The sequence below is a fragment of the Triticum dicoccoides genome, chromosome 3A, assembly GCF_002162155.2.
Source record: "Triticum dicoccoides isolate Atlit2015 ecotype Zavitan chromosome 3A, WEW_v2.0, whole genome shotgun sequence".
Classification (NCBI taxonomy): Eukaryota; Viridiplantae; Streptophyta; class Magnoliopsida; order Poales; family Poaceae; genus Triticum; species Triticum dicoccoides.
In genome coordinates this window covers 80,568,809-80,587,286 of record NC_041384.1, presented here as the reverse complement: position 1 = coordinate 80,587,286, position 18,478 = coordinate 80,568,809, and the positions used below count along the sequence as shown (strand labels likewise).

Below are 18,478 nucleotides of genomic sequence, written 5' to 3'. Positions count from 1 at the left end.
GGACCGACCTTACACGTACTCTTACGTGAGACAGGTTCCACCGATTGACATGCACTTGGTGCATAAGGTGGCTAGCGGGTGCCAGTCTCTCCCACTTTAGTCGGAACGGATTCGATGAAAAGGGTCCTTATGAAGGGTAAATAGCAATTGGCATATCATGTTGTGGTATTGCGTAGGTAAGAAACGTTCTTGCTAGAAACCCATAGCAGCCACGTAAAACATGCAAACAACAATTAGAGGACGTCTAACTTGTTTTTGCAGGGTATGCTATGTGATGTGATATGGCCAAAAGGATGTGATGAATGATATATGTGATGTATGAGATTGATCATGTTCTTGTAATAGGATTCACGACTTGCATGTCGATGAGTATGACAACCGGCAGGAGCCATAGGAGTTGTCTTTATTTATTGTATGACCTGCGTGTCATTGAAGAACGCCATGTAAACTACTTTACTTTATTGCTAAACGCGTTAGTCATAGAAGTAGAAGTAGTCGTTGGCGTGACAACTTCATGAAGACACGATGATGGAGATCATGATGATGGAGATCATGGTGTCATGCCGGTGACAAGATGATCATGGAGCCCCGAAGATGAAGATCAAAGGAGCTATATGATATTGGCCATATCATGTCACTACACTATTTGATTGCATGTGATGTTTATCATGTTTATGCATCTTGTTTGCTTAGGACGACGGTAGTAAATAAGATGATCCCTTACAAAATTTCAAGAAGTGTTCTCCCCTAACTGTGCACCGTTGCTACAGTTCGTCGCTTCTAAGCACCACGTGATGATCGGGTGTGATGGATTCTTACGTTCACATACAACGGGTGTAAGACAGTTTTACACAGCGAAAACACTTAGGGTTAACTTGACGAGCCTAGCATGTGCAGACATGGCCTCGGAACACGGAGACCGAAAGGTCGAGCATGAGTCGTATGGTAGATACGATCAACATGAAGATGTTCACCGATGATGACTAGTCCGTCTCACGTGATGATCGGACACGGCCTAGTTGACTCGGATCATGTAATCACTTAGATGACCAGAGGGATGTCTATCTGAGTGGGAGTTCATAAGATGAACTTAATTATCCTGAACATAGTCAAAAGACCTTTTGCAAATTATGTCGTAAGCTCGCGCTTTAGTTCCACTGTTTAGATATGTTCCTAGAGAAAATATAGTTGAAAGTTGATAGTAGCGATTATGCGATCAGTAGAAAGCTTATGTCCTTAATGCACCGCTCAGTGTGCTGAACCCCAACGTCATTTGTCGATGTTGCGAACATCGGACATACACGTTTTGATAACTACGTGATAGTTCAGTTAAATGGTTTAAGTAGAGGCACCAAAGACGTTTTCGAAACGTCGCGGAACATATGAGATGTTTCGAGGGCTGAAATTGGGATTTCAGGCTCGTGCCCACGTCAAGAGGTATGAGACCTCCGACAATTTTCTTAGCCTACAATCTAAGGGAGAAAAGCTCAATCGTTGAGCTTGTGCTCAGATTGTCTGAGTGCAACAATCACTTGAATCGAGTGGGAGTTGATCTTCCAAATGAGATAGTGATGTTTCTCCAAAGTCATTGCCACGAAGCTGCTAGAGCTTCGTGATGAACTATAACATATCATGGATAGATATGATGATCCTTGAAATATTCATGATGTTTGACACCGCGAAAGTAGAAATCAAGAAGGAGCATCAATTGTTGATGGTTGGTGAAACCACTAGTTTCAAGAAGGGCAAGGGAACAAAGGGATACTTCATGAAACGGCAATTCAGCTGCTGCTCAAGTGAAGAAACCCAAGGTTGAACCCAAACCCGAGACTAAGTGCTTCTGTAATAAGGGGAACAACCACTGGAGCAGCATTACCCTAGATACTTGGTAGATGAGAAGGCTGGCAAGGTCGATAGAAGTATATTGGATATACATTATGTTAATGTGTACTTTACTAGTACTCCTAGTAGCACCAGGGTATAAGATACCGGTTCGGTTGCTAAGTGTTAGTAACTCGAAATAAAAGCTACGGCATAAACGGAGACTAGCTAAAGGTGAGCTGACGATATGTGTTGGAAGTATTTCCAATGTTGATATGATCAAGCATCGCACGCTCCCTCTACCATCGAGATTTGGTGTTTGCGTTGAGCATAGACATGATTGGATTATGTCTATCGCAATACGGTTATTCATTTAAAGAGAATAATGGTTACTCTATTTATTTGAATAATACCTTCAATGGTCTTGCACCTAAAATGAATGGTTCATTGAAATCTCGATCGTAGTGATACACATGTTCATGCCAAAAGATAGTAATGATAGTACCACCTATTTGTGGCACTGCCACGTAAGTCATATCGGTATAAAATGCATGAAGAAGCTCCATGTTGATGGATCTTTGGACTCACTCATTTTTGAAAAGTTTGAGACATGCGAACCATGTCTATTGGTATATATGCATGAAGAAACTCCATGCAAATGGATCGTTCGGACTCACTTGATTTTGAATCACTTGAGATATGCAAATCATACCACATGGGCAAGATGACTGAAAAGCCTCATTTTCAGTAAGATGGAACAAGATAGCAACTTGTTGGAAGTAACACATTTTGATGTGTGCAGTCGAATGAGTGCTGAGGCATGCAGTGAATATCGTTATGTTCTTACTTCACAGATGATTCGAGTAGATGTTGAGAATATTTACTTGATGAAACACAAGTCTGAATTATTGAATGGTTCAAGTAATTTCAGAGTGAAGTAGAAGATCATTGTGACAAGAGGATAAAAATATCTATGATATGATCATAGAGATGAATATCTGAGTTACGAGTTTTGGCACACAATTAAGACATTGTGGAAATTGTTTCACAATTAATACCGCCTGGAACACCATAGTATGATGGTGTGTCCGAACATCATAGTTTCACCCTATTGATATGGTGCGTACCATGATGTCTCTTATCGAATTACCACTATCATTCATGGGTTAGGCATTAGAGACAACCACATTCACTTTAAATAGGGCACCACATAATTCCGTTGAGATGACACCGTATGAATTATGGTTTAGAGAAACCTAAGTTGTCGTTTCTTGAAAGTTTGGGGCTGCGACGCTTATGTGGAAAAGTTTCAGGATTGATAAGCTCGAACCCAAAGCGGATAAAATGCATCTTCATAGGACACCCAAAACAGTTGGGTATACCTCCTGTCTCAGATCCGAAAGCAATAAGGGATTGTTTCGAGAATCAGGTCCTTTCTCGAGGAAAAGTTTCTCTCCAAAGAATTGAGTGGGAGGATGGTGGAAACTTGATGAGGTTATTGAACCGTCTCTTCAACTAGTGTGTGGCAGGGCACAGGAAGTTGTTCCTGTGGCACCTACACCAATTGAAGTGGAAGCTTATGATAGTGATCATGAAGCTTCGGATCAAGTCACTACCGAACCTCGTAGGACGACAAGGACACGTACTACTTCAGAGTGGTAAGGTGATCCTATCTTGAAGGTCATGTTGCTAGACAACAATGAACCTACGAGCTATGGAGAAGCGATGGTGGGCCCGAATTCCAACAAATGGTTAGAAGCCATGAAATCCGAGATAGTATCCATATATCAGAACAAAGCATGGACTTTGATGGACTTGCCCGATGATCGGCAATCCATTGAGATAAATGGATCTTTTAAGAAGAAGACGGACGTGGATGGTAATGTCACCATCTATGAAGCTCGACTTGTGGCGAAGTGTTTTCCGACAAGTTCAAGGAGTTGACTACGATGAGATTTTCTCACTCGTAGCGATGCTTAAAGTCCGTCGGAATCATGTTAGCATTAGCTGCATTTATGAAATCTGGCAGATGGATGTCAAGACAAGTTTCCTTACTAGTTTTCGTAAGGAAAGGTTGTATGCAATACAATCAGAAAAGTTTTGTCGATCCTAAGGATGCTAAAAGGTATGCTAGCTCCAGCGATCCTTCTAAGGACTGGAGTGAGCATCTCGGAGTTGGAATGTATGCTTTGATGATGATCAAAGATTTTTGGGTTTGTACAAAGTTTATGAGAAACTTGTATTTCCAAAGAAGTGAGTGGGAGCACTATAGAATTTCTGATGAGTATATGTTGTTGACATATTGTTGATCAGAAATGACGTAGAATTTCTGGAAAGCATATAGGGTTATTTTGAAAGTGTTTTTCAATGGAAAGCCTGGATTAAGCTACTTGAACATTGAGCATCAAGATCTATAAGGATAGATCAAAATGCTTAATAATACTTTCAAATGAGCACATACCTTGACATGATCTTGAAGGTGTTCAAGATGGACCAGTCAAAGAAGGAGTTCTTGCCTGAGTTGTAAGGTACGAAGTTAAGACTTAAAGCTCGACCTCGGCAGAATAGAGAGAAAGGACGAAGGTCGTCCCCTATGCTTAAGACATAGGCTCTACAGTATGCCATGCTGAGTACCGCACCTGAAATGTGCCTTGCCATGAGTCAGTCAAGGGGTACAAGAGTGATCCATGAATGGATCACAGACAGCGGTCAAAGTTATCCTTGGTAACTAGTGGACTAAGGAATTTTCTCGATTATGAAGGTGGTAAAAGAGTTCGTCGTAAAGGTTACGTCGATGCAAGCTTAACACCTATCCGGGTAGCTCTGAGTGGAGAGACCGGATACATATAATGGAGCAATAATTTAGAATAGCTCAAAGTAGAACAGTTATTTGGAATAGCTCCAAATAGAGCGTGGTAGCTGCATCTAGGAGATAACATAGAGATTTGTAAAGCACACACGGATCTGAAAGGTTCAGACCCGTTGACTAAAACCTCTCTCACAAGCAACATGATCAAACATAAAACTCATTGAGTGTTAATCACATAGTGATGTGAACTAGACTACTGACTCTAGTAAACTCTTGGGTATTAGTCACATGGCGATGTGACCTGTGAGTGTTAATCACATGGCGATGTGAACTAGATTATTGACTCTAGTGCAAGTGGGAGACTGTTGGAAATATGCCCTAGAGGCAATAATAAATAAGTTATTATTATATTTCTTTGTTCATGATAATAGTCTTTTATTCATGCTATAACTGTATTATCCGGAAATCGTAATACACGTGTGAATACATAGACCACAATATGTCCCTGGTGAGCCTCTAGTTGACTAGCTCGTTATGATCAACGGATAGTCATGGTTTCCTGACTATGGACATTGGATGTCGTTGATAACGGGATCACATCATTAGGAGAATGATGTGATGGACAAGACCCAATCCTAAGACTAGCACAAAAGATCGTGTAGTTCGTTTGCTAGAGCTTTGCCAATGTCAAGTATCTCTTCCTTTGACCATGAGATCGTGTAACTCCTGGATACCGTAGGAGTGCTTTGGGTGTATCAAACGTCACAATGTAACTGGGTGACTATAAAGGTGCACTACAGGTATCTCCGAAAGTATCTATTGTTTTATGCGGATCGAGACTGGGATTTGTCACTCCGTGTAAACGGAGAGGTATCTCTGGGCCCACTCGGTAGGACATCATCATATGCGCAATGACCAAGGAGTTGATCACAGGGATGATGTGTTACGGAACGAGTAAAGTGACTTGCCGGTAACGAGATTGAACAAGGTATTGGATACCGACGATCGAATCTCGGGCAAGTAAAATACCGCTAGACAAAGGGAATTGTATACGGGATCGATTGAGTCCTTGACATCGTGGTTCATCCGATGAGATCATCGTGGAACATGTGGGATCCAACATGGGTATCCAGATCCCGCTGTTGGTTATTGACCGGAGAACGTCTCGGTCATGTCTGCATGTCTCCCGAACCCGTAGGGTCTACACACTTAAGGTTCGATGACGCTAGGGTTATAAAGGAAGCTTGTATGTGGTTACCGAATGTTGTTCGGAGTCTCGGATGAGATCCAGGACGTCACGAGGAGTTCCGGAATGGTCCGGAGGTAAAGATTTATATATAGGAAGTCCTGTTTCGGCCATCGGGACAAGTTTCGGGGTCATCGGTATTGTACCGGGACCACCGGAAGGGTCCCGGGGGCCCACCGGGTGGGGCCACCTGCCCCGGGGGGCCACATGGGCTGTAGGGGGTGCGCCTTGGCCTACATGGGCCAAGGGCACCAGCCCCAAGAGGCCCATGCGCCTAGGGAACCCTAGAGGGAAGAGTCCTCAAGGGGGAAGGCACCTCCGAGGTGCCTTGGGGAGGATGGACTCCTCCCCCCCCTCTTGGCCGCCGCACCAGATGCCATCTGGAGGTTGGCCGCCGCCCCTTGGGGTGGGAAACCCTAAAGGGGGCGCAGCCCTCCCCTTCCCCTATATATATGAGGCCTAGGGGCTGCCCATAACACGCGATTTGATCTCTCGTTGGTGCAGCCCTGCCCCTCTCCCTCCTCCTCTTCTCCCATGGTGCTTGGCGAAGCCCTGCGGGATTGCCACGCTCCTCCACCACCACCACGCCGTTGTGCTGCTGCTGGATGGAGTCTTCCTCAACCTCTCCCTCTCTCCTTGCTGGATCAAGGCGTGGGAGACGTCACCGGGCTGTACGTGTGTTGAACGCGGAGGTGCCGTCCGTTCGGCACTTGATCATCGGTGATCTGAATCACGACGAGTACGACTCCATCAACCCCGTTCACTTGAACGCTTCCGCTTAGCGATCTACAAGGGTATGTAGATGCACTCTCCTTCTACTCGTAGCTGGTTTCTCCATAGATAGATCTTGGTGACACGTAGGAAAATTTTGAATTTCTGCTACGTTCCCCAACAGCGGGGGCTGCTGCTGGGGGGCTTGACTGCCACCGCCTCCTCCTTTGCCGCCGCCTTGGCGTTGGCCGCGCGGCGGCGATTGCCGCCGTTTCCACCATTACGCGGCGGTTGGGGCGGCTGCGGCACCGGCGTAGGGTGCGGGAGGACCGGAGGACGGGGCGCCGAAGGTGGTGTAGAGGCGCCGGTGGAGATGCCAGCGGCGAGCGCGGTGTGGACGGCGTGGGTGCGGAGGTGCTTCATCCTCCGCTCCTCAAGACGAAGATAGGCCACCGCCCGCTCGTAAGTAGGGTTGGCCATGAGGGTGAGGTTGGAGGCGGCGTTGCCGAAGTCCTCGTTGAGGCCGGCGGTGAGCGTCGAGAGGAGAAGCTCGTCGCCCACCTTGAATCCGACGTCGTTGAGCTCGTCGGAGAGGGTCTTGAGCCGGAGACAGAAGGCGTCGATGGTGGAGTCGTTCTGGTGACAACCAAAAAATTCCTGCTGCAAGAAAACAATCCGTTGAAGCTTGTTGTCGGTGAAGAGGCCATTGATCTTGGTCCACACCGTGTAGGCATCGTCCCCATCGCGAACGACGGTGTGGAAGATGTCCGGAGAGACGGTGAGGAAGAACCACCGGATGAGGGTGGCGTCGATGGCGAGCCAGTTGGCGTCGTGGGCACCGGCAAAGAAGTTGGCTAGACCGTCCACGTGATCACGAAGGTTGTACTCACGGAAGAGGAGATTGAAGTAGGTTTTCCGGGCATAGTAGTTGGCGGAGGCGTGGGAGAGTATGATGGGAACGTGATCGGAGAGGTGGATGTTGCGGATGTCGGCGGCTCGGGGCTCATCGGGCTCGGACTCGTAGGAGGAGTCGAACGGGTTGCTGGGGTGTGCGCTGGAGGAGGAAGAGGTGCCGAGGGCCGACATGGCAGCAGGGGAGGATGGCGGCGCGAGATGGGATCGGGAGGGTTTTAGGGTTCGGGAGGGAGGCGGCTCGGGGTGGGTTTCGGGAGGAAGGCGGCTTGGGGCGGCGAGGGCAGGGAGGTTGGGGTGCGGCGGGGAGGGTGGAGGCGCGATGCGGGAGGTTGTGGTGAGGGAGGGAGGAGGCGCGGCGGCCGGGGAGGCGACGGCGCGGGACAGCGGGAGCGGCGGCGGTCTGGGAAGGCGACAGCGACGCGGCTAGGGCTGGGGACCGAGGGTTAGGCTGATACCATGTAGAGGAATAGGATGCAACTCTCAATGTATTGATAGGTGCATATGCACAAGTATATATAGTACATAGGGCAAGTCATATCCTCAACTATACACAAGGAGGAGACTTGGAGTATAAGAATACATGTGCTAAATACATATCTCAACAGAAAGCTTGCATGATGGCCTGTCACATAGCTGTTTTCGGCACACAAAAAAAGTATTACCATAGCTGTACTGCTGTAGTATCACCAAGCTCTACCCAACTTAGAAATCTTAAGCAAAGAGAGTTGTTAACTACTAGTATAAAATGGTATACTACCTGTGAACTTTGGATGGATCATTCCAAATGAAAATCTGTTCTGGTTTAACAGAGACGAAATTAAACTCCTCAGGCTGCAGGAGCGTCACTTTCACTATAAGAAACTTTTGGGAAAACATGAGCCGGGGCAAGCCAATGCTACTTTTTAAAAGCGAAGAGCACATATGATCATTTGCTGAATAGCCTCTGAAACAAAATGAGCGTCACCTGTTCTATTCTCACATAATAACTGAAGAAAAATCGACAGGTGCAGGTCCAAGAAATGTTTTTCTCACTCAATTTCACAAGGAGGGCCCTCAGAAGCACTTTTGATAGGCAGATGCACATAAGATACAGTACATATTTATAGGTAACATGCATACAATTTTACATGAAAATAACTCACATGACGAATCACCATAATATTCTGTTCCCATGACATGGTGACAATTCCAACACTACGAACAGATAGCTTGTTACATGGTGACAATTCCAACACTACGAACAGATAGCCTGTCATGGTGACAATCTCAACACTGCAAACAGATTATATTTAGTTATTCCATTCCATCTCATGGATTCTGCATTTAGTTCTGTTCGATACACATACATAACCCAAGTAAGAAAACAGATAGCAGTAAAGATCAAGCAGCTGTCAGCTCCCTTCTCTTGAGCCTAACCATCATCCCGTTCCGTGTGTGCAGGATCACAGCGCTCTCGGGCATCACGGCATGGCCTTCCACCAGCTCGACCTTGAAGTTGTATATGATGGAAGCAGCTGCCATCTTCATGTTGCTGAGACCAAGGTCCTTCCCAAGGCAGCTCCTGGGCCCGGAATTGAAGGACAGGAACTTGTAGCTTGGCTCGTGTCGAAGGCGCCCGCTCTTCGAGATCCACCGCTCTGGTCTGAATTCCATGCAATCCTTGCCCCATATCCCTTTGATCCTCCCCATGGCGTAGAGCGAGAACACGATCCTTGTGCCCTTGCTCACCATGGTACCATCTGGGAGGACATCGTCGTTGAGGGCCTCCTTCTCCTCGAATGGGGTCGCCGGGAAGAGCCTAAAACACATGCACAGCATGGGTTAGTCAGATGGTTGGGAGGAGCTAGACAAGGTGAAAGGGGTATCTCACCTGAGTGTCTCGAGGAGTGCAGCTTGCAGGTAAATAGCAGGCCGGAGATTGTCACACTCGAAGACAGAGAGGTTCCCTGGCCATGTAGTGCTCTGCAGGGCCTTGATCTCCTCGAGGATCTTCGCCTCAACATGCGGGTGCTTGCACATCATGTAGAAGAACCACGTGAGTGTAACGGCAACGAGGTCCTTCCCAGCAAAGATGAACCCCACCACTGTGTCACGCAGGAACAGGGTCTTCTGCTGCTCACTCATGCTGGGATCCATGGGCCAGTTCATGTACATGGACAGCACGTCTCCCTGGCATTCCTTGTTTGCTTGTGCCTTCCGCTTCGCAATTTCCTCATAGATGAATTTGTCGATCACCACCCTTGCATCCGCCATCTTCTTCTCGCTGCCGACTTTGAGCATTCTCAAGAGCTTCCACAAACTTGGTGGAACGACATGCCTGAACAGCATTCCCTCCTCCACTTCCTTTGTGGCTTGGCCAAACGCAGGGATCGGGTGAGACACAGACAAGCAGTCAAGGTCAGTTGCAAACACAGTGGAGTACGAGACATCAAGTGAGAACCTCATGAAGACACCCTCCAGCTCAACCTGTGAGCCATGCTTAGCCATGTGGTCAAGGAAGGGTAACAAGACTGTGCCGGCCTTCCTCGTGATGGTGGACATGGAGAAGGACCGGAAGGCACGGCTAGCAAAGACTTGCATCGCCACACGGCGCTGGTACTCCCAGGACGCAGAGTCCGCCACAAGGAGCCCATCACCTAGGATGTCAAACATCTCGGCGAACTCACTGCCTTTTGGGTAGTTGTTGAAGTTGGTGTTGAAGCAGTGGTTGACAGTGGCTGGGTCGCAGGTCGCCAGGAAGCTCATGTTGAGGAACCACGGGCCAATGATCCTGAAGGTGCATCCCGCCTCGCGGAGCATATCGGTGACACTGTCATGAATTTGGTACAGATTTCTCACAAGGAAGGGAAGCATCCCAATAACAGGCCAGTTCACCGGGAGGTCACTCTTGTGGCAGTGTCGGACAAGGCGGAAGAGGGAGAGGCAGAAGAAGCAAGCAATGGCTAGGAAAACTTCAGGGTAGGACAGAAGGAAACTCCAGAAGGAGACCATGGTTGAACAAAGTTATGAGATGCAGAGGGAAGAAGGCATGCAGCAATTTAGGCTTCACCTTTGCCTTGCCAATGTCAAATGCACGGCTGGTATTGATATATACAGAAACTGCATATGAGTGTCTTCCCCGTGGGATAGGCGATCAGTTCCCGAGAGTTTAGGGTGCAGTGATTCACAACATTCATATGTCCTGATATAACTGCTATAATTCTGGAGGTCTTCTACCACAAACAGCTTTCTTCAGCATCTAATTTCTGAAGAACTAGACATTCTATACCTGTCAGTACCCACTTAATTAAGAGATCAGATCAGCCATGTTGACTTGTTATTAGAATATATAAGCATTATAGAAAATCAACTTTGACGGTTTGACCCATTACAACTTTATGCGCTTAGACACATATAACCATTTAATTTTTGCAGTTCCTAATTCTAATCTTGTTTTCTTAAGACTGGTTATAATCCTCTTTAGACCCCCAACTAACTGCAACTAGGAGCAGAGCATTTCTGTAATCCTTGAAACTGATCCCAATCTTAATATGTTTATTGATTCGTTTCCCATGCAAACACCCAAATTGTGTGGGATTACACTCATGTAAACTTTGTGATGCCAGTATGTCCCGAGGCAAGAGGGAAACCAGCTACTTGTTTGCATCAGACCGACACGTCTTAGCTTCCTAACCAGAGAGATTACCTAAGGGCAACCTTGTTGGAGCACTCTTATGACAGTGTTCATCAGCCGAATAACTGCTGAATCGCTACATATAAACCTAATCATAACTCTTGCGGACCAATAAATGACTGTCATTTCCTGCTCAGTTTCTCTTGTTAGCAGGTCTGTAACAAAGGGATGGATCCTAGTGAACCACCAAAGAACTGTGGTGTGTACTCTGTAATACCCAGCAAGTGTGAATTTAGCAGCAGTCTTAATTTTGTATATATTTAGATGGTAGCACTCTTACTCTTAGCAGCATACAAAATTGTAAAGGAGATATTGTGTTCTAGACAGGCCCTAAAACATAATGCTCAAGAAAAACGACTGCTGAATTCGCACTACACAAGTCTAAATAAAGATACGATGGCATATCAGATCCTTGCCAGAGATGAGGAATTTGTAAGGTTAAAGACAACTGCATACTTAGATTGACAAAATTCATAGGTTCTACTTCCATCGCATGGCAGGGTAGGAATACATTTCAACCACTTGGAGCAGCAGTTCATAAACGCACACGGAGAGAGACACCTCTAAGTGACCTTCTGGAAGAATCCGTCGATGCGGCGGGTCCCGCGTGGCAGCGGCTTGGGCACTGCTGCTTCGGCGTCGGCGGCGGCACCATCGGATCCGGAGCGGGCGACGCGGGGCGCCGCCTCCGCGGCAGCTGGAAGGCAGTCGAGGAGGAAGTCGGCGGTGGGGCGGTGCGCGCGGACCGCGGACCGGACGTGCGCGGCGCGCACCGTCCGCCGGCCACCTTGGGAGGCGGCCGTGTGGGCGCCGGCGGCGAGGGAGCCGAGGAAGAGCTCGGTGGCCGCGGCGATGAGCAGCGACGCCTCGGCGGTCACCTTCTTTATCTCGCTGTCGACCCGCATGATCCTCTTCACCCTGCCCAGCGGGAGCACCGTCTGCAGCGGCTGGGCCTCCGCTTCCTCCTCCTCTGCCACCGCCACCGCGTGGACCTCCTCCTGCTCCTCCTCTTCAGCCTGCTCCGATGCCTCCATGTGAGCCTCGGCGCCAGCATCCGCCTCCTCCCCTTCGCCTTCCTCCATCGGCTGGGCGGCGTCGTCAGCGGCGGCGGCCGCCTCATCCCCTCCAACTTGCTCCATCGCCTCGGTGGGCGCGTCGACGTCATCGGCGGTAGCGGCGGCGGGTGCTCCAGCCGCCAGCTCCTCCCCTTCAACTTGCTCCATCGCCTCGATGTGCTCGGGGGCGGCGGCGGCGACGGTAGCCATGGCTAGGGGGGATTGGATTTGGCAGATCTTGTCGGGGATGGTGCTTGGATTTGGGCAGTGGAGAGAAGTGGCGGGGGGCTGGGGAAATTTTCCCGCGCGATGGACATTGGTGGCGGCGGCGCCGCGGCGCCGGAAGAAACCTCCTGTGACTGATGCAGTGGGCCGGTTTCGCGGCGAAAGCCCAACATATATCTGCTCTCCTTCGGGCCCATTGAGCGTCGACGGTGATGGTATGCCCGCGTGTCGCCACGTCAGTAAACCCACAGGAGCCTTGTGCTGACCGGCTAACACTCCACCGTCTTACGACCGACTAATGATAACCCATTGTGAGCTTACAAAAAGGTAACAATCGAGTAAAATGAGGGGAAATAGCAAATCCATCTAGCTAATGTAGAAACATTTATCATTTGATCTCATGGTCAACTATTTTGATCGAGGTCGATGTCCGACTGTGACCCGAGGTGGACTATTGACCAGATGATGAGCGCCACCATATTTTTCGATACTGTGTTTTGACGTGAACCCTTGAGATTTCGCTGGTCAATAACTAACCGTGCAGCACACGCACGCATCAAGACTGACTGACCAATGTTGTAATGTGCAATGCTTAGGTCTTTCGATCCGTATGAGATTGCCGCATCGTTGGCATCTACTCCTTTCGTTCCAAATTACTCGTCGTACAAATGGATGTATGTAGAACTAAAATACATCTAGATACATCCATACTTGCGACAAGTAATTCGAAACGAAGGGAGTACTAGATCAATCAAATGAATATCAAAAGACTAGGGTGGTCAGAGGAAACCGCAAGAGAAACACACTGGTATGGTACCACCAGCGGCCTGGTCTAGTCTAGTGCACACCCAAGGTTTGTCTCGTGCGTCATGTGTTGATCTTCCCAAGACCAACCTTGGCGAGCGCTGGTCATCTACTACTACCAGTACCACATTGATCTGCGGGAGGTTTTGGATATCCCTCCCGAAGTCCCGATCAACGGCAACAATCATGATCTGGGCGGCGCAATGCATGCATGTGACCTCGCGCCCGCAAGACATCTACTCCTAGGCTTCAAGTTCCGGCGACGTTTTTCAAATTGAAGACAGACAGCCCTGCCACTATGATTCTCTGAATTGTTTATCTCTGCTCACGGAAGAAACTTGGAACTGATCGGCACCGTGACAAAAAACGTTGAACTGATTGACAGTATACTTGTTCTGTGCGCGCGCGATAAAAGGGTACATTTAGGCCTTGTTTAGCACACCGGGATTGGAGGGGCTTCTAGTGGATTTTCCCCGTCGGGCTTTCGAGCCCCTAAAAGCCCACGTGAATTGTTTGGTGCACTGGGCTTCAACCGGGCCAGCCCTGAATATCCTCTCGTATCATCCCCGAACCACGGGGCTTTCCAGCATCGAAGGGTACCTCGCGGCTCGCACACCTCGCGCAAGAGGGAGACGAGACGCAGTCATAAGAGCCACACGCAGCAGCCGTCTCCACCGCCGCTGCATCCGCCGCCGTCATCGTCGTCGCCGCTGCCGCCGCTTGCTTCCTTTTCTTCCTAGGGCAAGCTGGCTATCTCCCCGAGGCACTCCTCCCCCATCCCCTCCATCTTCATCCAGGGTTTCTCAACATGGCCGACGCCGATTGGTCAGTCGTTCATATCATTGTCCTCAACGAGCTCGCCAAGCACGCTGTCACTGAGAGCCACCACCGTTCCTCTCCCCTTTCCAGCACCAGCAGCACTACCAAACAACAAATTTATGTGAAAGAGAATATTGGGGCTGGGAATGGGAGGGAACATAGGGGATTAGAGGGGATTGGTGAAGCAGAGGGATTCACCAAGTCCCCCAAAATCCCCAGCCCCTTTGGGGCTTGAAAATCTCCTGTGCCAAATGATACGTCTCCAATGTATCTACTTTTCCAAACACTTTTGCCCTTATTTTAAACTCTAACTTGCATGATTTGAATGGAACTAACCCGGACTGACGCTGTTTTCAGCAGAATTACCATGGTGTTATTTATGTGCAGGAGCAAACGTTCTCGGAATGACCTGAAACTTCACGGAGACACTTTTTCAGAAAATAAGAAAAATACCTGCCAAAGATGAAGGCCAGGGGGTCCACCGTCTTGCCACGAGGGTGGGGGGCGCGCCTGCCCCCCTAGGGCATGCCCCCTACCTCGTGGGCCCCCTGTTGCCTCTCCAACTCCAACTTCACCTCCATATATTGAGTTTTGATGAGAAAAAATTAAGGAGAAAAAATCATCGCGTTTTACGATACGGAGCCGCCGCCAAGCCCTAAAACCTCTCGGAAGGGCTGATCTGGAGTCCGTTCGGGGCTCCGGAGAGGGGAATCCGTCGTCATCGTCATCACCAACCATCCTCCGTCACCAATTTCATGATGCTCACTGCCATGCGTGAGTAATTCCATCGTAGGCTTGCTGGACGGTGATGGGTTGGATGGGATCTATCATGTAATTGAGTTAGTTTTGTTAGGGTTTGATTCCTACTGTCCATTATGTTCTAAGATTGATGTTGCTATGACTTTGCTATGCTTAATGCTTCTCACTAGGGCCCGAGTGCCATGATCTCAGATCTGAACCTATTATGTTTTCATCAATATATGAGTGTTCTTGATCCTACCTTGCAGGTCTATAGTCACCTATTATGTGTTATGATCCGTTAACCCCGAAGTGACAATAATCGGGATACTTACCGGTGATGACCGTAGTTTGAGGAGTTCATGTATTCACTATGTGTAATGCTTTGTTCCGGTTCTCTATTAAAAGGAGGCCTTAATATCTCTTAGTTTCCGTAAGAACCCCGCTGCCACAGGAGGGTAGGACAAAAGATGTCATGCAAGTTCTTTTCCATAAGCACGTATGACTATATTCGGAATACATGCCTACATTATATCAATGAACTGGAGCTAGTTTTGTGTCACCCTAGGTTATGACTGTTACATGATGAACCGCATTCGGCATAATTCTCCATCACCGATCCATTGCCTACGAGCTTTCCATATATTGGTCTTCCCTTATTTACTTTTCCGTTGCTATTGCTATCATCACTACAAAATACCAAAAACATTGCTTTTACTACTGTTACCTTTTGTTACCATTATCACCACTATCATATTACTTTGCTACTAAACACGTTGCTGCAGATATTAAGTTTCCAGCTATGGTTGAATTGACAACTTAGCTGCTAATACTTGAGAATATTCTTTGACTCCTCTTGTGTCGAATCAATAAATTTGGGTTGAATACTCTACCCTCAAAAACTGTTGCGATCCCCTATACTTGTGGGTTATCACCAAACAAGGCCTTAGTGGGAGGAAATTAAAAAGTATATTTGGTGCGTGTACTTAGGGCAATATCAATGACCTAATTATTGAATCGTCATGTCCTTAAAGCATCTCCAACGACAACTCGTAAATTTCATTCCGCGTCCGTCCGCGGACACGGATGCGGAAGGCCGCTATCCAACATTGCCCGCATACATTTTAAACACTCTATGAATCAACCGGATGAAATTCATGCAAACACAATGGATTTCATATATACAAACCTCATGAAAACATTTACATTTTGAACATATTTGAACTAAAAAGATAAAATTATGTGCATGCACGGGCGCGCGGAGCTCCACTCCCACGACACGGATACACTACATTAGTCTATGGCTGGTCGCGGCAGATCTCTTTGTATTCCCCATGTCTGGCAGCCCGCTCATCGGACTGCTGACAGTCCCGAAGTAGCAAAGAGGGTGCTTCAGTACATGCACCAAAGGACATGACAAAGAGGGTGCTTTAGTACACGCACCCTCTTTCCCCGTATCTTCCTTATGTCCGGTTGCGCTGCTCATCGAAGTGGCAAAAAGGGTGCTTCAGTTGAAGGGGAAGGGTGCTTCCGTGGAGCCCAGACGGGGGCCCAGGATGGTCTGAGATAATGAACCGAACATGTCACCGACTGTACAAGCCAGCGACGTGCCGGCGATGGCCTTCCTGGGACCCAAGCGGCGGTGGCCTCCCATGTTCTACTTTCCCCCTATGTGGACGTGCTGGCCCCTGGCTCGTCGATCTCCGTGCAGCCGCCTTCTTTCTCTACCTGCAGGGCGCGGTGACACGTGTGTTGACGGTGGATGGCATGGTACGACGCGACGTAGTCCACAGCAGCGACGATGTCTGTGCCGCCGTGCTCCCCCCTCCCAGTGTCGGCCTGGAGCAATTCGCCACTCCTCCAGGAACTTCCTTGGAGCATCGAGGTGCTGAACCACGTGTCGGCTTGGGGTGGCAACGACGACTTGCTCCATCGAGCTAGGCAAGGGAGGTGGAGCGGCAAGCTGCCTCGCTCGTATATGGCGGGCTTGGCGGGCCACCCACCAGACTTTTATGCCAGGGAACTGCTCTTCCTGCTCGTCGGATGCTATCGAAAGGGTGAAGAAAATGGTGAAAGGCGGAAATGTGGAGCAGCGGACTTGGTGATGCGATTCTTGCCGGCCTCTAGCCTCCTTTAAATAGCATGGGGACGGGAGGAGCATGCTTGACTCTGTGTTTAATATCACCCCACTTGTGAACGAACGTGTGGCCAGAGTAGGTTTCTCGACTTTCACACGAGTTTAATGGAGGCGTTCGAATGCGGTGGGTGTTGGGGATCGTAGCAGAAATTTAAAATTTTCTATGCATCACCAAGATCAATCTATGGAGTAATCTAGCAACAAGGAGAAGGAGAGTGCATCTACATACCCTTGTAGATCTCTAAGCGGAAGCGTTACAAGAACGCGGATGAAGGAGTCGTACTCGCAGCGATTCAGATCGCGGTTGATTCTGATCTAAGCGCCGAACCACGACGCCTCCGCGTTAAACACACGTGCAGCCCGGTGACGTCTCCTACGCCTTGATCCAGCAAGGGGAGAAGGAGAGGTTGGGGAAGACTCCATCCAGCAGCAGCACGACGGCGTGGTGGTGAAGGAGGAGCGTGGCAATCCTGCAGGGCTTCGCCAAGCACCGCGGGAGAGGAGGAGGACTTGGGAGAGGGAGAGGGCTGCGCTAGAACTTGGGTGCGGCTGCCCTCCCACCCCCCACATATATATAGGGGCAAGGGAGAGGGGGGCCAGCCCCCTCAGATCCAATCTAAGGAGGGGGCGGCGGCCAGGGGGGTTGCCTTGCCCCCTAAGGCAAGGGGGGCGCCCCCCTTTAGGGTTCCACCAAACCCTAGGCACATGGGCCCTAGGGGGGAGGCACCCAGCCCACTAAGGGGCTGGTCCCTCTCCACACACAGCCCATAGGGCCCTCCGTGGCAGGTGGACCCTCCCGGTGGACCTCCGGAACCCCTCCAGTGGTCCCGGTACAATACCGGTAACCCCCGAATTATTCCGGTGACCGTATGATGACTTCCCATATATAAATATTTACCTCCGGACCATTCCAGAACTCCTCGTGAAGTCCGGGATCCCATCCGGGACTCCGAACAACATTCAGTAACCACGTACATCTATTCCCTATAACCCTAGCGTCATCGAACCTTAAGTGTGTAGACCCTACGGGTTCGGGAGTCATGCAGACATGGCCGAGACAACTCTCCGGTCAATAACCAACAGCTGGATCTGGATACCCATGTTGGTTCCCACATGCTCCACGATGATCTTATCGGATGAACCACGATGTCAAGGATTCAATCAATCCTGTATACAATTCCCTTTGTCTATCGGTACGATACTTGCCCGAGATTCGATCGTTGATATCCCGATACCTTGTTCAATCTCGTTACTGGCAAGTCTCTTTACTCGTTCCGTAACACATCATCCCGTGATCAACTCCTTGATCACATTGTGCACATTATGATGATGTCCTACCGAGTGGGCCCAGAGATACCTCTCCGTTTACACGGAGTGACAAATCTCAGTCTCGATTCGTGCCAACCCAACAGACACTTTCGGAGATACCTGTAGTGAACCTTTATAGTCACCCAGTTACGTTGTGACGTTTGGCACACCCAAAGCACTCCTACGGTATCCGGGAGTTGCACAATCTCATGGTCTA

At 49.0% G+C, this 18,478-nt stretch overlaps 2 protein-coding genes across 2 annotated transcripts; both read right to left on the bottom strand.

Annotated features, from left to right (window-relative positions):
- Positions 1 to 8,636: 8,636 nt before the first annotated feature.
- LOC119267276 (noroxomaritidine synthase-like) lies at positions 8,637 to 10,579 on the bottom strand. The gene is made up of 2 exons (XM_037548644.1): positions 9,373 to 10,579; positions 8,637 to 9,300 (listed from the first exon to the last, which is right to left on the bottom strand). The coding sequence occupies exons 1-2, from the start codon at positions 10,491 to 10,493 to the stop codon at positions 8,883 to 8,885; spliced, it is 1,539 nt and encodes a 512-aa protein (XP_037404541.1). The 5' UTR covers positions 10,494 to 10,579; the 3' UTR covers positions 8,637 to 8,882.
- Positions 10,580 to 11,557: 978 nt separating this feature from the next.
- LOC119267278 (nuclear transcription factor Y subunit C-6-like) lies at positions 11,558 to 12,584 on the bottom strand. The gene has a single exon (XM_037548645.1). It carries the CDS (start codon positions 12,438 to 12,440, stop codon positions 11,739 to 11,741), a length of 702 nt encoding a protein of 233 aa, XP_037404542.1. The 5' UTR covers positions 12,441 to 12,584; the 3' UTR covers positions 11,558 to 11,738.
- Between the last annotated feature and the right edge of the window lie 5,894 nt (positions 12,585 to 18,478).